This window comes from Misgurnus anguillicaudatus, chromosome 20, assembly GCF_027580225.2.
Source record: "Misgurnus anguillicaudatus chromosome 20, ASM2758022v2, whole genome shotgun sequence".
Classification (NCBI taxonomy): Eukaryota; Metazoa; Chordata; class Actinopteri; order Cypriniformes; family Cobitidae; genus Misgurnus; species Misgurnus anguillicaudatus.
Genome location: NC_073356.2, coordinates 21,242,877 through 21,267,949, shown reverse-complemented (window position 1 = coordinate 21,267,949; position 25,073 = coordinate 21,242,877). Strand labels below are relative to the sequence as shown.

The following is a 25,073-nucleotide window of genomic DNA, read 5'->3' as shown; positions in this document are numbered from 1 at the left end:
CTAATGGTATCAAATGTATACAGCACATATCTGTATCTATGGCATATATTACAGTCGCATGATTTAAAGCAACACTATGTAGTTTTTTTTACCTTTAAATAATGTCTCTAAAATTATTTCAGTGGTAGAACAACTTTTAACTGGACAAATTGTACTGTTGCTGCAACCTGAGCAACCTCCTAGCTGCTACAAGCACACTCTGAAAGTGGCGGTGGAGGGTAGACACTCAGCACCGCACCTCCCCCTGCCTGCAGAAGAGTGTCTGATACCCGGCACTGTTGCGCTTTTCAACCACATGGGGGAGCTGTAAGTCATTTTTACATGGAAACTACATAGTGTTGCTTTAACGCAAAATCAGCCAAAGTCCGCATATTAATGCGGGGGATGCATTTTTTCAAATAAATTGCAGATTTCCATGCGCAAAAAATATGGGGGGCTTGCATGATTTCATAATTCCCGACTTTTCGTAGGAAAAATCACATATATCTTTGCAGAAAGTTGAAAAATGTGGCATTTACCTCACACAAGCACAGACATGTCCCCTGTTGCCATGGGAACGTTATGAAGTGACGTGATTAAGTGACATGAACATCATTGAAAAGCTGCAGAAGCTGAAAACAGTTTTTGCAAGTTCCCGCAGTTTTTGCACCTTCCCGCAATTTTTTTACATTTTTAGGACTACAGATGGAAAGTAGCTAAGTAATGCTAAATCTGGTGCATCCATCTTTTTAATGTTACTGCACATTGTCCTGAAAAATAAACAAACAAACAAGATCCCGCAATTTCATCGCATAAAATTGCATAAATATCCCGCATATTCCATCGCATTTAAAAAAAAACCTGACGCAAGATCAAGGATTTTTGCCCGCAACAATCACAAAAAAACTGCGTTTTTCTGGAAGGACTGATATTAGGCCGTTTTTAAAGGGTACTGCATAAATGATAGCTTGGGACCACTTTTTGACAGTGTATAATGTCGATATTGATTACAGTAAAATTTTGAATAAACATTTGAATGCAATTGTTTTTGGCTTCACTTTTAATAGGTGAAACTGTAGCTGTGCTATATTATGTTTTATTATTTATATTAAGTTACAGTAACACTTGTCAAAGACTGCTGACTGTATATAATCTGAAAATCTGCAAATATAGATGTGTTAAATTGTATTTGTTCATGACACATTGCATAAAACACAAACTATCCGCGGCAGCATCTGGAAGCGTGACATAGCAACGCTTGTTTTTATGATATGACTGCGATATTTACAGTCTGATCTCTTGAGATGTCAAAGTCTTAATGTTGTTTTATTGGGTCCAGATGTGGTGCTCAGTGAGGTACGTGACAATATACAGCTGCACTAAGATTTTATTTATGCCCCCCCAAATAACGCCAGAAATATTTGGTTAGGAATATGGGAAATAGCGTTGGAAAATAAGCTCAGCTTTTACTTTTATCCCTCGAGTGATCCAGGAACAGCTTTGTGCTCAGACTGATCTCTCCTGCCAATTTTAAATTAAATTGAATGAGATCATGTGAGTGACAAGACTGTGTTAATTGGGTGATGAACTCTGAAGTTATTGTGCAAGGATATTATATCATTACCTTTGGATGTTGCAAAATGCCCTTGTGATTGTGAACAGAGAAATCAGTGTGAGCTTTCAAACAACTCTTGACCAACAGCAGAAGAGGATTTACTGCTAAATGACATTTTATATAGGCTATTTCACTCCTGTTAGTAAAGAAATGTTGGCTATCAATAGTTATACAGAAACTTGTCCTTTATGTTTTTGCTGTTTCTGTACAATTTGTGACCCACAGTGAAAATCCAGCCAAAGTCATTTTTTTAGTTTATAAAAAACTGACATAAAGATCATTTTGCAGAAATATAACCTTGATAGTTTTAATATTGACCGAGTAGGACCACGGAAAAGATTAAAATCAATGTGAAATCAATGAGTGAATCAAACTTTGAAGGGTGGTTTCCTAGATAGGGTTTATCCTAGTCTCAGATTAAAAGGCATGTTTGAGCTACCTTAAAGGAAAACACCACCGTTTTTTAATATTTTACTATGTTCTTACCTCAACTTAGACGAATTAATACATACCTATCTTTTTTCAATGCATGCGCTTCATCTTTGCACAGTGTGTCATGAATGTGTTAGGATTTAGCCTAGCCCCATTCATTCCTTAGGATCCAAACAAGGATGAACTTAGAATCCACCCTTCCATGTTTTCCCTATTTAAAGACTGTTACATGAGTAGTTACACGAGTAAGTATGGTGGCACAAAATAAAACGTGGTGATTTTTTAAGCGGATAAAAAATGAGATTATTTTTACCATAGTCTTGTTACAGTAAATGGCCAAAGACATGAATAAATCACCTGATCTATGAATTTTTTACAAATGCTATATTTGAAAATCTTAAATAGTTCAATGCTTTATATTTATGAAAGGCTTAATCAGTTCTTCACTGTAAGAGACAAATTCATTTTTGATTGCACAGATCCAGCAGCCAACTGATCCACAAAGCGGAAATTGTTTGTTGTCACAAAACCATCTTGAAATTACCTGTCAAACTTAATTCCTCCATGAAACTATTTTAAATAGAATCTGTCATGAATGATCTGTGATTAATTTTTATATCTCACGCAGGAGTCTGAGCTGTCAAAGAATCACACTTCACAAGAACTTGTTCTTCTCCTACGTCCTCAACTCGGCCTTTACCATCGTCAACCTCATAACTGTGGTCAACAACCCCAAAGTGGTGCAGAGGAATCCGGTTTGTGTTTCTTTATCTTTACAGCATCATTCCCAATTTCAGCCAGTTATTGGATCAAATATAAATATTGTCTGAGTTAAATTAACCCAATGTGTCTTGGTTAAAAATTGACCAGCATTTTTTAGAATCTATATTGGGGGTCTTCTTGATGCAAACAAAATTTTTCAATTTGGATGAAGTTTATTTGATAGATATTCAGTGTTTTGCTTTTGTAAGATATGGAGTGCAGTATTTATAGCTTATTGTATTTTTATTGCATCTTCTTAGGTTTTGCTGTCTAAGAGGGAATGCATAAATATCCCATGCTGGAATGTACTAGATGATCTAAAAAAAAGATGTTTTCTCGGATATGGACATTTTTGTTAAAACCTTTGTTAAAAACAAGACACACACTAACTTTTGCCATTGTATGTTTTTTCAAGATGGAAAAATCCCAAAAGGGGATAGAAGTGAGACATACCCATAAATGAGTTTGCACCCTGATTTAGTTGGAATGCGTAGGACTGGATGAGAAGTTTTATAACAAATGATTGTTCATACATATTGTTTTATGCATTATCACATTCACCAGGCACCTACACTTATAAAGCAGTTAATTGCGTCTTTCAAAGTAAAGAGGCGTACGAGCAGATAAGTAGGCCTGCTGTCTTCTCAAAACAGTTTCTATTTTGTGGGGGTGCCACGTTGTACAGATGTCTTTGTAAAATGTGCGTTCCTTTGTAGGTGATGGGGGTGCGTTATCTCTATGTTTAATTTATGGTATCCTTTTTCAGCAGAGAGAACAAGCTCACCCTAATTTTCCTTCCGGCTCCTACGTCAGGCCCAAGCAGTCAGTACAGAATACATTCCCAGGTTTTAAAGAGAAGAGGTTACAGACAGGTCTCAGCCACCTCAGTTTAGGCTCAATGCCTGAGATTTGCTTAGTCTTACAAGAATGCCATTACACGTCAAGGACTCCCAAATCAAAATGAAGGAGTCTTGGAAATTTAAGGTGGATGTATTCATGGATGTGCTGCCATTTGTGTGGGTAAGCAGGCAGAAGAGCATAGGGCTATGTACTGTATGGACACAGAAAGTTCACCAGGATGACTGATTGGGTTGTTGGGCGATGAGATTCAGAGCGAATTGAGATGAAGACTTTTGCCAACATCTAATTAAATCTGCACACATTTTGTTTCACAAAGAGTCAGCTCAAGCTCTTCAGAGGGAATATGTTGTCTATGTTAATGAATGGAAATGGTTATTTCTTTAATAAACAAAATGGGGACTTTCTTCTATTGTACTAGAGCAGTACAATAACAACACTACAGCAATAGCCTAAAATATTATAATTATGCCAAACTTGAATTTGCCATATATTAAACTGAATTTAACTAACCATATAATTACTTTGAGTAGACAAATTACTAAAAAGTTGTTGACCAACTTTAATGAACAAAGTTGGGTAACACTTTACTTGACGGGGTGTTCATAAGACTAACATGACACCTTCATAATAATGACATGACATGTGTCATGAACATGAAGAAGATTTTATGCACGTTTATGACAACTGTCATTAAAGGACAAGTTCGGTATTTTACACTTAAAGCCCTGTTTTAGATTGTTTATGATAAAATAGAACGGTTTTGACTGAAATTTCGACATAATGATGCTGGCCCGAGAATTTTCAGTTTCTGTTGTATCACCCCTACCTCTACAATGGCTGCATAAGTGCACTGGAACAGTCCTTCCTAAAATGCATTAAAATTTCGTTTACAAAGACGTGAAACTCACCGAGTGGTCAGGGGTCTTCGCTGATATGCTCACACAAAATCTCTGCAAAAGATGCTTTCCAACAAGTGTTTTACCATTGGTTGTAAACTTGTGGACCTATTTTTCCAAACGCCTCACACCCGTACATTCTTCCGTTGAGAGCTTGAATAATAGACACTCCAGCCCAGTTGGTGGCGATAATCCACCTTTGCCAATTGCAAGAATACAAACAAAGTTCCCGGCGCGGAGTAATACCGTACCTCACAGCACATCTAATACAAGTCAATGGAGCTGAACAAAAACTACGATAAAACCTGTTGGAATGCGTCTTTTGCAGTGATTTTTGTGTGAGCATATCAGTGAATACCCTTGACCACTCAATGAGTTTCACGTCTTTGTAAACGAAAGGTTAATGCATTTTAAATAACCTGATACTATGGTTGCAGTGTAAAATCTTCAGTAAATGTGTGCAGCAAACCCAGAAGAGATTCACTGCAGTACTTCATTCATAAAACATTTTAGAGATCTCTTCCATAACAATCACAATGCCAATACCTAATGAGTCCTTTTAGATTTCATATTGAGTGATTATTGCTGTCAGTATAAAAGCATCTGTCTTTCTCCCTCTCTGTTTCTCTCATTCATCCCCTCTGCAGATTGGCTGCAAGGTGCTGCATTTCTTCCACATGTACATGCTGGGCTGTAACTATTTCTGGATGCTGTGTGAGGGGATTTACTTGCACACTCTTATCGTGGTGGCCGTGTTTGCAGAGGAGCAGCACCTGCATTGGTATTATCTTCTGGGATGGGGTGAGTCGTCTTCTTCTTTATCTGAAAAGCAGCACTAGCATCTGTCCCAAAACGGAAAGTTGTAAACGCACTTCCTCTTAGCACAGAGTGTATCGTGACCTGTTTACATAGCAGCTGTTTCATCACTTTTGCTCCAGAATTTATTGGACACATTTGCTTTTGTTAATGTCCTGCTGCACGATGTTGTCAACTGCACAAACATTTGTTTTAAAGGCAGATAGGACCGAATCTGCTTTCCATTTGTTTTTATGAATCCTCATTCTGGGGTAGGGTACAATGGGACATTCACAGAAAATGTGTGATATTGTGTGATTGCATATTTCTTTGAATTGAATACTGATGCTGCAACACAATATTTCTAAGAATAAATGCATGTTTGTTAAAAATAAAAAAATATTGTAGATGCGCTATTGGTGCCATATAGTTTTTTTTTTTTTTTGAGTAACATTTAAGTAAATACTTTAAAATAACATCTTAAGCAATTACATGTTTATTTCAGTCACTCTTGGCATTTCAGAAATGAATGACATTTCTATAAAAACGCCTCCTGTTTTTTAATACTGAAAGCCTATATTTTGGAGCTGCAATTTTAATACAGGCATTGAAAAATAAATTTTTGTTATGTTTGGAATGCATGATTTACTTTTTTCTATTACAACAAAACTATTAAAAAGGTGGAAAGTTGCAAAAAGACCTCTACACTCTAAAAAAGGATGTGTTACTTTTATGCTATTTTAACACATTGGGCCCTATTTTAACAATCTGAAACGCAAGTGTGAAGTGCAAAGCGCAAGTGACTTTGTGGGCGGATCTTGGGCGCTGTTGCTATTTTCCCGGCGGAAGAAATAACTCTTGCGCCAAGTGCAAATCAATAAGGGGTTGGTCTGAAATAGGTTCATTATTTATATGTGTGGTTTGGGTGTAACGTCAAATAAACCAATCAGAACGTCATCCAACATTCCCTTTAAACGCCAGTGCGCAAGTTCCATGGCGGGTTGCTATTATTATGACGGATTTACCAGGCGCACGCCAGGAGCGGTTCACAGCCGAGGAGACCGACGTTCTTGTAAGAGCAGTCAAAGACAGAGAAGTTGTTTTGTATGGGGATGGGAGAAACCCGCCCGAATCAGCGTCGGTTAAACAGGCGTGGGAGGAAATAGCTACAATTGTCTCATCAGCTTGCATCCGAGGACGTTGCGCCGCAAGCGCTACAATGATGTCAGGAGACGGGGGAATCCCAAGCTTGTCAGAATAAATCGGGCACGACATCGCTGCATCCACCCTCACCGCTGAAAGCCAAGAAACGCAAGCAGTCCAACCCCAAAGTACACTTACAAATCAAGTTCACATACATTAAGGTTTCTTATAAAAACATTTTAATTATTATTTACATAAAATGAACGTAATACAGCCACACAACAAACTTATGAAAATATTTTAATCGTTATTTGCAGAATTTTTTTAACGCAGCCACACAAAATAAACAAAAACTATCACCACAATGCTCCCCACAATGATTTCCCTTATGTCATGTGTTAAGTTTATTGTAACAATTTATGATTTGCAAAAATAACTGTTGCATCTGTGTAAATTAGATAAGCAAAGTGTGCGCGTTGTGCACGCTATACATTATGGTCAAGCATGCGCCCTTAAAATTGCATAATGAACCACGCGCAACGCGCCACTGACTTTAGACTAGTTTTTTCTGGTCAGTGGCCAGCTTTTTGAAACTGCAAAATAGCATCAGGGATGGTTTGCGCCGAAACATGCCTCCTTTTTTCCGCTGAACCGCCCAGGGAGCGCAAGTTCGTTCCCTAGTTTGCCGACGTGCGTCTGTGGAGGGAAAAACCCGCTGTGCGCCGGTGCAAAATACGAATGACACATGCGTCACTGACAAAGTCAATTGTGCTGGGTGCAAGATAGGGCCCATTATGTTAATGTGAAGTTCATTCCCTTATAAACACTGATTGTGTTGTTTTTAACACATCTATTTTAAGAGTGTACCACCATAACCTTATTGGTGGCCTTTTGTTTGTTTATTTATTTCGTAACGTCATTCCAGCACCTATGGCTACACTATATTGCCAAAAGTTTTGGGACACCCATCCAAATCATTGTATTCAGGTGTTCCAGTCACTCCAGTGAAAGGAGCTCTTAATGCTTCATCATATTGAGACATTTTGGACAACTTCATGCTCCCAACTTTGTGGGAACAGTTTGGGAATGGCCCCTTCCTGTTCCAACATGACTGTGCACCAGTGCACAAAGCAAGGTCCATAAAGACATGGATGAGCGAGTTTGGTGTGGAGAAATTCGACTGGCCTGCACAAAGTCCTGACCTTAACCCAATAAAACATCTTTGGGATGAATTAGAGTGGAGACTATGAACGAGGCCTTCTCGTCCATAATCAGTGTCTGACCTTTCAAATGTGCTTTTAGAAGAAAATTCCCATAAACACACTCCTAAACCTTATATAAAGTCTTCCAAAAAGAGTTGAAGCTGTTACAGATGCAAAGGGTGGGCCAACCCCCAATATTAAACCCTATGGATTAAGAATGGGATGTCATTCAGGTTCATGTGCATATGAAGGCATGTGTTCCAACATTTTTGGCAATATAGTGTACTAACTGATACTGGTTAAACTCGTAAGACCTCCGCTCATCTTGGGAACACAGTTTAATATGTTTTATATTTAGTCTGAGAACTTGTTGACATTTCATTGAAAATCTACATACGGTATACTGTCCATGTCCAGAAAGGTAATAAAAGCATCATCAAAGTAGTTCATGTGACATCAGTGGGTCAGATGGATTTGTGTTGAAGCATCGAAAATACATTTTGGTCCAAAATTACGACTTTATTCAGCATTGTCTTCTCTTCCGCGTCTGTTGTGAAGCGCCTTTCACGAGACTAAAGTCACATGACTGCAATAAAACATGCAGTTTAGATACAGAAAGAAACAATGTACATTGTCCAAAAAAAGTAACTAAAATAAACTATTACTGATTCTAAAATGACTGAAAAACGTTCATGCGCCGATCAGTAACTTTAACAAATTCTTGACACAGTTTCTTCTCGTCCAAGTTATGCATTCTCTCTCTGTGAACATGACAACAGCCACACTGTTGAGTCAGGATTGTAACATTGAAGAGCACAGCCAGGTCTTCGGGCGTCTCAAGGCACTGAAGCCTCTGTCTGTGTCAAGTTCTCAGGGGATTTTACTTTACTTCTGCCCAAACTTGAAAAAGGCCTTGGCCATCAACAGGGTAAATGGAATCAACTCAAACGGCTTCTTCTTTAATCTTCTTTATTTAGGTAGATTCTCATGTTCAATTAAGAATAGATCACATTTGGTAAGATTTGGTATGATTAGGTAAGATTTGGTAAGATTTGGTAAGATTTGGTAAGATTGAAAACCTTTACAAGAAAAACAAAACACAAACATAGCAATTACTTAAAACTGCCAACCAAATATACATTCATATAAATATACAAATATATATAAATATATAAATATACACAGATATAAAGTTCTCTTTAACCTTACATTAATTTAACATGCAACATTATCTCAAAAAAGCACATTATTACTCACAATATTATTCATATGCTACCACCATCATGCTATTAAATGAGCTAACATAAGCACAAACAGTAAGAGATTAGCTACATTCACTTTAGCACTTTTACCATCAATTTACATTTAATGTTAAACTATTGAAAAATGTTAACATCAAACCGTTATCCCACCAGTAGCATCCCTGGAAATGTCCAGCAAGTAAAGTCTTTCCCTGCTTCACCATGTATCTCCAATAGCAGTTCAACATGTGCTTCACAGCTTCTCACTACATGTGCTTGAAGATGACTATGCACTTCCTGCTTTCTGACATGAGGACTATACAATTTCCACTTCCCTTTTCAAAATAAAAGTCTATTTATTTTTCAAAACTAAAGTCCCTTAATAAAAGTCTCAATGCAATCCAACAGCACACCTCCCACTTGAGCTACTGGTTCTAGAACCCAAGGAGGTCACGTCATGTTTCTTTGGAGCATGCCAGATCTTCTCTTCATTGCTCCTCCACTGGAATCAACACAACAAGACGCCTGACGTCTCTGTGTAGGATTGTAGCAGGGATCTTGTTGGAAAGCTTTTTCACTGCTGGGGTACTTCTACTATGTTCTTCATGGGATGGCTTCTTAATCATGACTGGATAGCTGGGAAATGTCCTGACATTGACGTCTCTCACGACTCCTTTCTCGTCGGGACATGTACTGACCACTCTGCCTAATTTGAACTGGCCTCTTAAAGCATTCTGATCTGCAAGCCAAACAACATCTCCTACTGAAACATTCCTCTCCTTCGTATGCCATTTGCTTCTAACGAAGAGGTTCGGGCCTGCCAATTGACACCACTTCTTCCAGAACTTATTTACTTCTGACTGGATCACTCTTAGCCTTTTGTAAGGATAACCCTCAAACTGGAAGTCTCCTGGGTCTCCTCTCAAGCTTGCCCGCCCCAGCAGAAGGGAGTTTGGAGTGATATACTCCACACAATCCTCTTGGCACTGTGCTCTCGCATCTACAGGCCTCTCATTGGCCAGATTGGCTGCCATATACACAAACGTCTGGAATTCTCCCCAAGTAAAGACTCCATTGCCACCTACATTCTGAAGTGCTCTCTTTACAGTCCGCACTGCTGCCTCAGCTGCTCCATTTCTATGAGGCGAGTCAGCAGGATGGATCTTCCAGGTCCACTTTGTGCCATGCTTGGCCACCTTTTCCTCCACTCTTGATCTTTCTAGGTACTCCAGGAACTGATACAGGTTTTCAAGGGCAGGTTTGGCCCCGATAAAGTTGGTGCCTGGGTCAGACCATACCTTGCTGGGGTGTCCCCTCAGTGACGTAAACCTCTGATAGGCTAGTAGAAATCCTTCTGCAGACATATCACTGACAATGTCAGCATGAATGGCTCTGGATGCCATGCAACTGAACACGATACCCCACACTTTTAACCTCACTCTCTTCTTCACCTCATCTTTCACTTCATATGGCCCAAATAGATCCATGGCAGTGAACTGAAATGGAGCTGCTGGTGCGGTCCGTTCAGGCGGTAAATCACTCATTATTTGTTGGCATCTCTTTCCTCTCACTTTTCTGCAGATGATACAACTGTCCACTGCTTTTTTGGCTATTCTTCTTCCCTTAACCACCCAGGCTTTTCTCCTCATCCTCAACAGTGTTCCTGCTATACCTTCATGATTTACATTGTGTGCTTCTTGTGCAAGCAGTGTAGAAATCCACGCATCTTGAGGGAGAATGGGCACTAAAGATTTATCTTCTTTGAAGGCCTGGATTCTGCCGCCGCAGAGAAGGAGTCCATCTTTATCCTTAACCACCACTAGCCGGTTAAGAGTAGTATCAGGGAATGTTATGTCTTCTTGAGCTGCCAAGGAGAGGGTTCTAAAGGCATACTCACAATTTTCAACATTGAGAACAAGAACTTTGCAATCTCCTTTTGAGGGTGATGCCTCCCACTTTGATTTCTTTCGGATCTGATATTTCAGGCCTAGCCAGCTGTCAGCAGCCTGTCTTACCCAAGCAATGATATTTACCAGTCTGGACAAGCAGCTAAATCTCTTCACCTCCAAAAGATTTTTGACAGCTGAACCAGTAAGTGTCTTTCTTATTGCAACTTCACCCTGTCTTATTGCTGGATTCATTTCTGATGCACCAGGGTCGACAGTCAGGTGAGTAGGTTCAGCACCGTTCCTTTCAACAGAGACTTCAGCTTTGGTGTGTTCCTGGGAGGTGATGTCCTTACGGCATCTTTTCACTTGACCTCTTGTCATTACTGCTGAAAAGGCCTTCCTCTGTAGCTTACTAATGCTGTCCCTGGCATCAGCTACCACTTCCCTAGCTGACTTTATTGGCCATTCTTCTAATGGCTTCTTCAAAAAATCTGGCCCACTTTGCCATGTCTTTTGCAGATCCTCCAGAGAAGCTCCCCTTGTAATAGCATCTGCTATATTCAGGTTCCCTGGGATCCACCACCAGTCTTTAACTGAGACAGACTTTTGGATTTCTCCTATTCTGTTGGCAAAGAACGTCTGGTAGCCATAGCTGTCTCGCTGAATGGCTCCCAATACTGTCTGGCTGTCAACTAGGTGAAACCAGCGCTCTATCTCCATTCGACCATGCCTCTCCACGTACTTTCTCAGTCTGGCAGCAAACACAGCACCACAGACCTCAGCTTTCACAGCATCTCCTTTCTGGTCCAGTGGTGTCAGCTTGGCTTTGGATTCCAGCAACCTGATGTCTATTCCTTCATCTGTTTCCCATCTAAGGTACAGAACAGCTCCGTAGGACTTGTCACTGCCATCTGAGAAGGTAATAGCCCATGGTTTCCCCTTCCAGCCTAGTGGTGTAAGGCTTCTCTGAAACTTAACTTGTCCCAGCTGTGCATACTGTTCAAACAGCTTGATGGCCTCCTCCCTAAGGCCCTCGGAAAGTGGCTTGTCCCAGGTGTTTTGGGCCAGGTTTCCACTCCCTGTTTCCTGGAACGCTTTCCTCACAAGAATGGCACCTTTCTGCTTAAGTGGTGTTACCAATCCAATTGGGTCATAAAGCCCAGCAACCTGACTCAGCAGTAGTCTTCTGGTAAGAGGATAAGGTGTCTTTGATCTCACTTCCTCCATCGACAGGTCTTGGCCCGTTCTCATCTTCCCTCTCCTTCTGGAGAAATTGATTGATGCCAGCATATAGAGTTTATCTTCCTCTGCTAGATATCCAATGCCTAATGCCTTGTTGTCCTCATCTCTCATCTGATTTGGCAGGACAAGCTTTTTATGCGTCTCAGAGAGCGTCCTTGATGTGAGGTCTATCACTCCATTTTCCTGCCTCCCACTTTGCGCAGACTGGACCCATGGCTTCAGAGAAAAACCACCTGCTTGCAGAATCTCCTCAATCTCCTTGGTCACTTCGCTAAGTCTGTTAACATCATTGTGGGATGTTAGGACATCATCTACGTAGCTGTCTTCCTCCAGCACCCTTCGCGCCTCCTCCAGGGGAGAAAACTTGGTAAGCCTTGATGTTTCACGCATAGCCAGCTGTGCTATGCATCCAGCAGGCCTGTCCCCTATATTCACCCTCGTGATGGCATACTCCCCAATCTCTTCATCCTGCCGGTCCCTCCAAAGGAATCTGTGCAGATGTGTCTCTTGTTCCTCCAGCCACACAGAGTTATACATCTTCCTGATGTCTCCTAAGGCTGCATACACTCCTTTCCTAAACCTTAGCAGGACAGCTCTGATGGGGTTCAAAACATCTGGCCCTTTGAGCAGCAGGTCGTTCATGCTCACTCCCTTGAACTTTTGACTGCTGTTCCATACAAGGCGCACTGGGGTAGTGACTGAGTGGGGATTTGGTGCTACTAAATGACTCACGTACCAAACTGGTCCTCTCCAGTCCTCGATCATCTTCTTTGTAAGTCTCTTTGCAGCTCCGCGGTCAACCATCTCATGAACTTGAGCAGTGTAAGCAGCAAGCCACTCTGGTTCCTTCCTGAGCCTTTTCTCAGTTCTTAAGAAGGTGGCCTCAACTCCACTTCGATTATTGGGAAGGCAAGCAGGGTCCATTATCCAAGGATACCTCGCATCCCAGTGTGGAGACTTGCTGTGTTCGTCCTCTATGATGTACGTAAGGCCATCTTTTATTATTTCGAGTTCCCTCTCCTCTGCTAAAGTCATCTCCTTTCCTCCAGGCTGACAATTTCCACAGCGACATCCACCACATTTTGGCTCACAGGCTGCACCGATACTATCCCATTTCCACCACTCAAGGAAGTCACGGTGAGTTGCGGCTGTATGCCTAGCTTCAACGATGGTGTCTTGAATGTAAAGTGCCTTTGTCATGAAAGGGATTTCAGCAGGGATCTCTTGATATTTGATGGCAGCTGTTCTCATAGAACGAGCAAAGTGTGTCTTTGATTCATGTGCCGCCATATCAACTTGCTCAAACAGATCAGGGTGGGCTCCGCCCACTGTCTTTCCAAGAGGACTCTCCCACAGGACAAGATCTCCCACAACTTTTACCCTTTGTGGGGCAAGTCTCCCCTCTCTGTGACTTATGAGCAACTCAATCTCCTCAGGTCTTCTTAGTTCCTCAAGTTCAACTTCAGGGAAGAATCTCCTCAACTCTTCAGGTCTAACAACTTGATGACCTTTGGCAATCTCCTTCAGCCCATAGCAGATTAATTCATGGGCCCTCTCAGTTCCCTTGGAGGTTTTAATTCGAACTCTGAGGAGGTATCTTTTTGTGGCTACTTTGGTAGCCATTCCACCAACTCCATGCATAACAAGTGTGATCTTCTCACTTCTAAGATTCAACCTATTGGCTGCTTTATGAGTTATGTAATTGGTATCTGAAGCCAGATCCACAAGGGCTCCGATTTTCTGACCTGCATTGGCGGTCACTTCCATCAACATCATAATGACAGGGAGTTCTTTCAATCCACTTTCTTTGAGGAGGCTCACCTGGGACTTGGCAGGACAGCTAACCTTTGACGAATTATTGGTAAAGGCCTTCCTGCATCTATCAGCTAACTCTGGGGTAAGTTCACACAAGAATTTCTTCTGTTCCTCAGTTAAGCTCCTTTTGTCCCTGTCCTCTGTCTGAGGTCTGTCAAATTCACGCTTCTTGTTATTTCCTCTTGGACAGAGAAAGAAGTGGTGATCTGAGGAGCCTCTCTTCTTGCAGTCTGCGTTCCTGCACAGATAGGTGTCTCTGCAGCTGTCATCAAACTTATGGCATCCCAAGCACTCCCTGCATGCCCCAATCTTTTTCACAGCAGCTTCCTTTTCTGATAGCTTCAGACCTTTGAACTTCTTGCAAAAGAAAATCCTATCCTTATGTTTCTCATCTCCACAGATAATGCACCCATCCTCAGAATCCTCTTTCTTTGTGGCTTTAGTTGAGGCATATTTCTTGTTGAACTTCCTTTCTACTTTGTCTGGCTTCTCTGGCATTCGTAGGTAATCTAACCTCTCGAAGATCTCCTCTTGCTTTTTCAGAAAATCTAGGAGCATGTCAAAGTGGTTGTCTTGAGTGACACCGTTGGTAGGATCCACCATGAACATCAGCCAGTCCTTCTTAACAAACTCTGGAAGCTTGCTCTCTAAAGACTTCACCACCATTGGGTTTTTGATGGCACCGGTACTTCCTAGATCTGTGAGATCAGCGAGTGCTTTCTCTACGGTCTGGATAAGGTCTACTACTTTTCTCGGCTGATTTCCTTTAACAGGAGGAATCTTCTCAAGCTCTTCAACAATTTCTAGAGCAATGGCATTTTTATTACCATACCTATTTGATAGCACTCTGAAAACATCATCTGCTGTGCTATAGGTTGACAGACGAAGATCTTTCACAATCTTTTCTTCTACACTATCAAGAAGCTGTATCTTTTTGACCTCTGGTGAACCGGTTGGCTCTCCCTGCTTCTGAAGGCTTTCCCAGTCTGACCTCCAGCGATGAAAGTCTCTTTTACAGCCGCTAAATGTGGGCAGTTTGGTTGGCTTAATCTTCACTACTGGTATTCTCTGTCCAGTTGGTTCCTGATTCACGTCTGTACCTTGCTTCTCTACAGCAATCCACCGTGCTCTGGCAAACTCAGCCTTCCTCATGTCAAGCTCATTGTAAGCCACTCTCAGGTCCCTGCTCCGCTTCCTAAAGTCACTTACTTCTGCAACAGGAATCCATGACTCCCAGGCTGTGAATGCGCTAGATGTTTCTTTGATCAACTTTTCCATTATAGTATGGTGGACTTCAAATCCTTCAGAGTTACTGCTTTCCACAGGTATTCTATATGCATGTCTACAGGCTTTTTCTGCTTCATCAAAAGCAGCCTCTAGCGTGTCTGATCCATATCTACTCCAGAGGCTTGTTTGAACAATTAGCTTTACGTCACTGAATCTTTGCTCACATTCACTGGTATATTTCTTTAAGCTGGTATCCTGCTCCACACTAAGCTCAGCATCTTCACCATCTTTAATGCCTACAAGCTCTGCTTCTAATCCAGTCTTGTAATCATCATTGGCCTCAATAACTTTTCTTGAATCGGCAGAGAGCTTTATAAATTCTTCTCTGAGTTCTGACTCAGTTAAATCACTTGCTTTCCGACAGAGATAGTTAGCTTGCTTAGTGAAGGAGATCTTTGCAACTGTTCTGTCTTTCTTTAGCTGCTCCAATGTTTTGCCAAGAGCTTCGACTGCCATCTTGATCTTAACAATTTCTTTCTCTTCAACTCTTGAGTTATTGATTTGATTGACTGGTGCCTCTTGAATACCTTGCTGTTCAGCAACTTTTCTCTGCATCCACACTCTGGACTCACTGAAGCCGTTAATCTTCTAGCCCTGATGCAGTTTCTTGGTTATCAAGTAGCACTGCAGTGGGTTTCAGGTGGCACAATGTCAGTTTTCAACAAAAGGATTAATCTTCAGATGTACCACACCATTGCTTCTCAACTGTGCCGTTGGCTTTCAGCTGTGCCGGTGGTTTTCAACTGTCAAGTTCTCAGGGGATTTTACTTTACTTCTGCCCAAACTTGAAAAAGGCCTTGGCCATCAACAGGGTAAATGGAATCAACTCAAACGGCTTCTTCTTTAATCTTCTTTATTTAGGTAGATTCTCATGTTCAATTAAGAATAGATCACATTTGGTAAGATTTGGTATGATTAGGTAAGATTTGGTAAGATTTGGTAAGATTTGGTAAGATTTGGTAAGATTTGGTAAGATTGAAAACCTTTACAAGAAAAACAAAACACAAACATAGCAATTACTTAAAACTGCCAACCAAATATACATTCATATAAATATACAAATATATATAAATATATAAATATACACAGATATAAAGTTCTCTTTAACCTTACATTAATTTAACATGCAACATTATCTCAAAAAAGCACATTATTACTCACAATATTATTCATATGCTACCACCATCATGCTATTAAATGAGCTAACATAAGCACAAACAGTAAGAGATTAGCTACATTCACTTTAGCACTTTTACCATCAATTTACATTTAATGTTAAACTATTGAAAAATGTTAACATCAAACCTTTATCCCACCAGTAGCATCCCTGGAAATGTCCAGCAAGTAAAGTCTTTCCCTGCTTCACCATGTATCTCCAATAGCAGTTCAACATGTGCTTCACAGCTTCTCACTACATGTGCTTGAAGATGACTATGCACTTCCTGCTTTCTGACATGAGGACTATACAATTTCCACTTCCCTTTTCAAAATAAAAGTCTATTTATTTTTCAAAACTAAAGTCCCTTAATAAAAGTCTCAATGCAATCCAACAGCACAGTCTGCTTCTTATAGTTTTAAAATAGTTTGGATTTTAGTGTGGGTTTTTTTGTGGCATACATAATGACAGTATTTATCACAACACTTTTCTACATAAAATTGCATACATGATACCTCAAAGGTACATTCCTGAACCAAAATGGTACATATTAGGACCTTTTTAAAAGGGATCGTCCTAGTGACAACTTTTATACCTCTCTTTCTGAAGCCACTGTGCCCTTTTACAACCCTGTTTCGTTACAATTAATTTATTCATTAACAACATCTGAGGTAATCTGAGCTATAGTATAGTAACATTCGATACATTTTTAATTTGCGGATTTATGAAGGTAATGATATTATTTCCTTGTGGATCTGAACAATTCCCCAGTGAATAGCGTCGACAAACGAGTGTTTTTGAATGTGTTGTGAGAAAACACAAAATGAAAAGGATCTGTTGCACCGTGGGGCTTCAGCACTGACATCACTGTCAGCTTTTTTATGATGGCTTATTGAAGATCAGGACCTAACTGTCTTGTTTTGACTGTTGTGCGAGTAAACCATAGACTGTAAAAAAATATGGACGACGCGACGTCGCCTCCCACCATTGTAATGAATTGAAGCCAAAAATGTCCGACCGCGGTCGCCGCCATGTTACGTAAAAACGTCAGTTTGGAGCCGAGGCATGCGCAGAAGGAATCGTCTGTGAAGCCAGAGGCGGAGCCGCGGTATCAAACTTCCGCCCAAACGCTTGCGCGGCCAATTCAACCACTCCAATCATAACGACACGCCCCGTTTCTATAGCATCAAATTACAAGCTAAAATGAAACTTATCACAAAAATGAACACTTGAACATATATCAGCGTGATAACAACTACTTGAAAGGACCAAAACCATCTTTCGAAAACTTTTATTGGAAGTGTAAATAATTTTTTTATTTAGAGCAAAGTCCTCTTCATTTGAATGGAGAGGGCGGGGTTATGACTTGTACTGCAGCCAGCCACCAGGGGGCGATCAAAGAGCCAGAGGCTTCACTTTTCAAGGCTTATGAGGCACACCCGGAGTAAACACAGTGTCACGGGTTACAAGCTGAGCTGATAAGTGGACAATAGAGCTCGTAACAGTGGATCATTATTAAAGTATCCACGATAACCTTGTGCCATATCCGTCATTTATAACCAAAGCAGAGAGACCCCCAGCCATCCGTAACAAATCTGCCGTTATGCCTTGCGGCATTTTAAGCTGAAGTAAAGATATTTAATGCCACGCTGTTAAAATTCCCAATATTTTTACTAGACAAGGATTGATTTTGCATCAAACCCCTAATCTAATGCATTGAGGATAAATGTTTATTTTGCAAATATAGATGCTGAGCCCGTAGAGAAATGTCTGTTTGAATACTCTGATATTTAATACTTGAATAAATCACGCTCTGCATTACACATTTTGCACGATTTATGGTTTACAGTCTTGTTCGATTTTGTTTCATAGAGATTCTTAATGGGAATGAAAAGTAAAATATAAGAGAGAATATGTTGGGATTGACTAATGTCTCAATTCTTCTTTCAAAAGGTTTTCCCCTTGTGCCTGCATCCATCCATGCTGTAGCTAGGAAAAAATATTTTGATGACAAGTGAGTAATGTTCGTTGCTCCTATGCTGTAAATACAAAAGACAGGGCCGGTTTTAGCGGACAGTAGATCTGAAATGGGATTTACTGTATTGTGTTTTCCCACTAGTTGCTGGATGAGCGTGGACACCCATCTGCTCTATGTGGTTCACGGCCCTATAATGGCAGCTTTATTGGTAACTCAACACATTTATTTAGTTTCTATAAACTCTATGCTTCAAATATCCACTTATTGAGTTTTACATGTGTCATCTCTGATTTGCTCTGATCAGTTTTAATCAGTTTTGTTATTAACAGTTGATAATGATGACGATAACACACTAAACTTCATCTCATAAGAGTGACTTTTGTGTTAAAAATCAATTATCACATCTTTATTCACAGCTTATTGTGACAATTTAAAATCTAAATAGAGCATGTTAGTGAAGGACTATTCGAGGAACATTTTGGCTAACTTGACTTTTTCTTTATGCTTCAGGTCAATCTATTCTTTCTATTAAACATAGTACGAGTCTTGGTGACGAAACTGAGAGATACTCACCGAGCAGAGTCCAACATGTACATGAAGGCAGTGAGGGCCACCCTCATCCTCGTGCCTTTATTGGGCATTCAGTTCGTCATCTTCCCATGGCGGCCAGAGAACCGGCTGGCAGGAGAGGTTTATGACTACATCATGCATATTTTAATGCATTACCAGGTATTCCCCAGTGATTGTTGTTTATTTGGAAAAGAGGTAGAAATATGATAATAATGCATCCATGTTTTCTGTTTCGCAAGGGACTGCTGGTTGCAACCATATTCTGCTTTTTCAATGGAGAGGTAAGCATGGAAAGATTAATACATGGCTTACACGAATGAAACTTTTGTCTTTATTTACACAATATTCCTTTAAATCAACTAGGTCTTAACTAGTTTTTCAGCATTTATCTTTGTTAAAGGTGCAGTGTGTAAATTTCGCGGCATCTAGTGGTGAGGTTGCAAATTGCAACCAATGGCTTAGTCCACTGCTCACCCCTCACTTTTTAAACACATAGAGAAGCTACGGTGGCCGCGTACACCGGACAAACATGTGATCGTCGAAGACAACTTAGTGAAAAAATTTGTCCGTTTAAGGGCTTCTGTAGAAAAATGGTGGCACAAAATGGTGACTTCCATGTAAGGGGACCCTATGTGTATGTAGATAAAAAGGTCACGTTCTAAGGTAATAAACACATAACGGTTCATTATGAAAGGTCTTTATACACCACTGATAATATAGTTTTGTATATTATTTTGCATTTCTGTCAAGAGATCCTTCTAAAAAGTACACACTGCACCTTTAATGCCAATATAACTATTCATATTAGTGCATTAACTGATGTTAACATTTGATTTTCTAAATGTATTAATAAATGCTGAAATTAACATGAACTAAGATAAATAATTGCTGTAGAAGTGTTGTTCATGTTAGCTGATGCATTTGTTAACAAATACAACCTTACTGTAAAGTGACACTAAATTAACTTACAGTGTATCACTGTAAAAATTACATTATTCTTCTGCCTATGTAAAGTAATGCATGTTGTCCTTTAAAAAGAGACCACCTTGTGCACAATCACCCCCTGTGTAACAGACGTGACATTTGGGATAATCTGATGTTTTGTCAAAACACCAGCATGCTGGTGACGGGATTTCAGAAAGCAGTGATGTGTTCAGTAAGTTTCTGGGTGAATACCTGGCCATGCCATGTAACTGAAACAATGTACTGTACTGTAACACATTAATTTAGACATGGTTGATGTCCCTTTCAGTGATTGGTCATGAATCATGGACAAAATGAGTGTTGACGGCTTTTAATGATAGTTTGCAGATGACTGCAGGGAATGATAGTGAAGTTAATATAACCTTTTGAGAGTTACAACATGATGTCAACCCAAGGAAAAAATAATAAATGCTAATTTATTGTATAATTTCCACCTTATCTGTGAATACCCAGTTAAGTCATTTTTTAAAAGTGATTTACTTCTTTTACATAAACTCATCCCACATAAAGTAAAGAACATTCTGTGAAAATTTACATTGATATCTTATATATTGACATTGATATATATTAAATAAATATTAATTGAATATTTTTAAATATTAAGATATCAAATATTGATATTAAATTGAAGTGCATTTCTACGGAGCCCCTAAGGGGACATGGAGCAAAAATTAAATAAAGTTTAGTTTAGAAACTATCGCGTGCTCACGTGAAAAAACTATCGCTTGCGCACGTGAAACTTTCGCTTGCCCACGTGAAACTATCTCGTGCGCACGTGAAACTTTCGCTTTCACATGCGCACGCGATAGTTTCACGTGAGGACATGAAACTTTCACGTGAGCACATGAAACTAAACTTTAGATTTTTTACTCCAGTGTCACCTTAGGGGCTCGGTACGTTTCGGCTTAAAACAAGCAAAAAAATCTGCCAATGGGGTAAGAAAAAAAATCTTGAAATAAACTAACTTTTTTATTAAAGATTTAATTCAAGAAAAAATAAGCACAATTTTCTTACCACATTGGCAGATTTTTTTTTGCTTGTTTTACAAATTAACTTACATTTTTTAATTTAATTTTTAAATCTTATTTTCTTAGGTCTTGAAATCATAAAGTTGCTTATAATCACTTAATTTGATCATGAAACAGGAAAAACCCAATCCAATATGCTGGGTTGTTTTAACCGATGGTTTGATATTTTCTAGGTTAATTCAAACTAACCGTTGTGTTTGTCTGTATTTTACCCAAGCATGGGTTGAAACAAGCCAACATTTTTAAACTGTACCTGTTTTTGAAAGTCCCCATGTATTAATACAGGCCTGGATTTTTAAAGGGCACATATTATGCTCTTTTTTACAAGATGTAATATAAGTCTCAGGTGTGTCCAGAATGTGTCTGTAAAGTTTCTGCTCAAAATAACCCACAGATCATTTATTATAGCATGTCCAAAATGCCCATATTTGGGTGGGAGCAAAAACGCACTGTTTTGTGTGTGTACCTTTAAATGCAAATGAGCTATTGCTCTTCGGTCCCGTACCAAAACATATGCTTTGGTTAAAATAGATCTGATTTTGCAAAGAAGCACAGAAAAAATAGCAGACAGCGTCCAACTCACTGAACTATGGTAATACAATACTGTCAGTCAGCGGCCATGGGCGGGGCTTCAGCAGTGTGACATCACATTGCTAAGATAATCAAAACAGCATATCTAATGAGAGTGCTTTGGTTTAATAGAGATTAAAAAAGAAGGGGTGAATACATTTTTTTGTATTGTAGGGTGGTTGTGTTCACACACCGCCAACACACATTTATGTCCAAACACCTTGTAAAAGTGGATTTTGTAGAACAGGTGCCCTTTAGAAGCCGAGCTCTTTTAACGTGTCAGCAAAAGAGTAACGCAGCAATGAGCACCAGCAAGCCTGTCAAAAATCATTTACCAGAATTAAAAAAACAGACTTGGAGCACTTACGCACGACAAAACCAAGACAATGAAGACACAGTTTCATTAGAAAACTCAGCATGAGGTTTCTGGCACCAACTTGAACGGAATGAATTAGCAGCCTTCATCCGCCCATGTGTAAGTCATGTTTTAAACATGCCGAATTATTTCTGGGCCTGGAAAATGGGTCAGTTATTAGCGTATGGATGAGCAGCCGGCCTCGCATCAGCATCGATGTACGCCTGCAAACTATTTGCATGCGTCCTAAGAGCAGATCCTGTTTCAGGACAGGAAATGTGCACTGACACAGAATAACATTTTCTTTGTGCGTGTGTTTGTTTATGTGGGTATAATGATTTGTTCTGAACTCAGATGTCCTGCCCCTTGTTCCCCGTCTGCTCTAGATCTGTGATTGATCCAATGTCTCCCTTTGTTTCGTGTTAAAAATACACAGGCCTGTAATTGCAACATCACAATCGGTTCTTTATATTTATAGACGTTTTGTGCAGTTGGGAAACTGTAATAAAAGAGGACCGGTAATAGTCCTGTAGTTTCTACATGCTTCAAATCCATCAAATATAAGTATGGGTAGTGTATCATTTTATACTGTTCTCATTTGAAAGTGTCTAGCCCAAAAATCCATTTGGATAAAATCAAAAAGTATTTTTTTTTCAGGAAATTTCTCATTTATGTAATTGCGACGCACATATTAAAAAAACAGCATTGACTGTTAAAGTGGTTTTATCAAGGTGTAGTTAAGCCACACAATAGATTTTTGCAGTGTGCTTTGTAACAAGATTTTGTATCACATATTATGTCTTACTTCAGGTCCAGTCAGCTCTGAAGAGACAGTGGATACAATACAAAGTGCAGTGGGGCCAGCGGAGACGCGAGCACTGCTCCATGCGCTCCACATCCTACACCGCCACCTCCATCACCGAGGTGCCCGCCTTCATGTACCATCACGACTGCAACAGCGAACACTTAAACGGTAGACACACAGAAGACTCAGAGCTGGTGGCCCTCAAGACAGGTGAGACGTACGCCTGAGACATATATGAGAAGTAAGAGTTTCAATCAAACCAGAGACTGGAGGCTCCATTATCGTGAAGCGACTTTAGGTGTTCACAATTTCCCCCCATCTCTGACAACAACAGGACGTCCAGAGTCTGTGTGTTGACACCAGCAATTCTGCTGAGAGATTACTCACTGCTTCTTTTATATTCCTAACAGCTCGGCTTCTGCGAGTTGAAACGAAAAGAAAGGAAAAATAGATTGACATAGGATGCGTTGCTTAAAATATGTCAAATTCAAGCTGCTAGTTTCAGGGGCTCCTCACATCCTCTCTGGGCTCGTGGTCGTCGAAAGTTACTTTGCAGAAACCAAAGGATGTGTTGATTTGTGGAACGTTGACTGTTTTTATAAGCTTCTGGGAAACTGTACTCAAGAGGATGGGCTATGATGTCTGTCGGCGAACAAAGGAAAGTGCCTGAATACTGATCCTTCAAGTGTCAAAGGTGGTTACAAAGATCTGTTGGACGGTCATTTCGCAGCTAAATATAGCTTTCTATCTGTCCTGCGAGGCTCCTGACTGCTTTACTGTTTTCGCAGCTTTACTTTCGCCTCGTCTTTATAGAGGAAAAAAACAAACAATCTGAATAATTTTAGTAGTGATAAAAGTGGAATCATACTGCAACTCTGCGTGATTACATACAGTAAAATGTATTCCCATAACTAAGCATAGGAGTCAAAAAATGTGTTTAATAATCTCCAGTGTTTCAGAGTGCAGATTTTAAGTCTGATTTTTGTCTGAAGGCATATTGTCAGTGTTTTGGAGTGCTACTTTCTCTCTAAGTACATTGTTAATGGGGAACCAAAATCCAGAGTTGAATAAATTCATTCAGTTCAACCAGCAATCAATAACCCACTCTTAAAAATAAAGGGGCTTGAATGGTTCTTCACAGTGATGCCATACAAAAATCATTTTTGGTTCCTAGGAAACATGGTGGTGCAAAATGATGCCCGTTGCTGTTTTAAGCCCTCAACGGAGCCTTCAAGGCAGCACTCCCCGCCCTCGAACGTTTCAGCCAATCACAGCACTGGATATCGAGCCTTCCGCCGGCTTCTGGGGTTCGATCTCACCGTTGGTCGGGTGAGTGGTGCAGATGTGATGAGATGGGGGTGTGACTTGAGTTCAGCTCGAAATGTTTGAGCGTTTGAGTTATGCGGCTTTCATATAATAAATTAATAGTGTTTATATTTGGATAAAATCAGTGCTTCTCAAATAGTGGGGCGGGACCCTCAGGGGGGGGGGGGGGCTCGAAGCGACACCAGGGGGGGCGCGCAAGACCCCGGAGAAAATACTTTTTCAGAAAGTGATTTTTTTTTGCACTGTCACTTAAAGACATTACACCCCAATCACGCTGATAAGCCGCTTGAGTTTTTTATTATTATTTATTGATTACGGGTCTGTCGAATACTGCATTCTGATTGGCTGAGAAATGTTCAATGGGTGTTGATTATTTTTCTGTAAACCGCACACCTAACTTGTCAAATGTCTTAAAAAAAATTGGCACCAGAGTGATGTTTGTGGTAACCGTGGTATAAGAGGAATAATTGACTCCGGTCCTTTGAATTATTTGAAAATAAAGCACACCTGCGGTGCATTGCCACCTTGGTGTGCATTATTTTCTTATAATTCAGTGGCCCGTCGTCAATTATTCCTTACTTAATTTTTCAGTATCAAATGGTCAAAAAATATTATACTTTAAATAAGGATTGATTTTTTTATTTCCGGCAAATTGATGCATTTTAAGTCTTTTCTGTTACAGACTAAAAAACAATGTTAATAAAGTTATTCTTTGTTGTAAGTTGATCGATTTTTTTTTGTGTGTTTTCTTTAATGTAAATAAGGATACAATGTTTTGCAGATGTGTAATTTTATAGACAAATTATACTATTTACAGTTGCGGCGGAGAGTTGGGGGGGCGCGAAATGTTTACTTCTTCCTAGGGGGGGCGTGACAGAAAATAATTGAGAAGCACTGGGTTAAATGAGGAAAACAGAGACTGATGTTGCCCGTCTCCATTTCGCGTAACTTTAAGCTGCCTACCTACAACAAGCGTCTTGATTTAAGACACACCTGACATGCCAACTTGAATTGCTACGTGTTTCCGTGACACGGCTTTCCTACCGATGCCTCTTTAGGAGCGTAAACTTGTATAATAAAGCTCCGGGAATTCCGAGTATAAGCTTTTCGTCCATTTTGATTTTGCTTGTTTGGATGCCCCG

At 40.0% G+C, this 25,073-nt stretch overlaps 1 protein-coding gene across 1 annotated transcript in view; it reads left to right on the top strand.

Annotated features, from left to right (window-relative positions):
• calcr (calcitonin receptor) overlaps window positions 1-23,892 on the top strand; it is a 67,260-nt gene extending 43,368 nt beyond the window's left edge. The window contains exons 10-16 of the mRNA XM_055220138.2: window positions 2,655-2,781; window positions 5,193-5,346; window positions 18,269-18,329; window positions 18,435-18,501; window positions 18,804-19,022; window positions 19,103-19,144; window positions 22,611-23,892. Coding sequence (XP_055076113.2) covers window positions 2,655-2,781; window positions 5,193-5,346; window positions 18,269-18,329; window positions 18,435-18,501; window positions 18,804-19,022; window positions 19,103-19,144; window positions 22,611-22,832 — 892 coding nt within the window. The 3' untranslated portion in view covers window positions 22,833-23,892. The remainder of the gene's footprint in view (window positions 1-2,654; window positions 2,782-5,192; window positions 5,347-18,268; window positions 18,330-18,434; window positions 18,502-18,803; window positions 19,023-19,102; window positions 19,145-22,610) is intronic.
• Window positions 23,893-25,073: the final 1,181 nt, after the last annotated feature.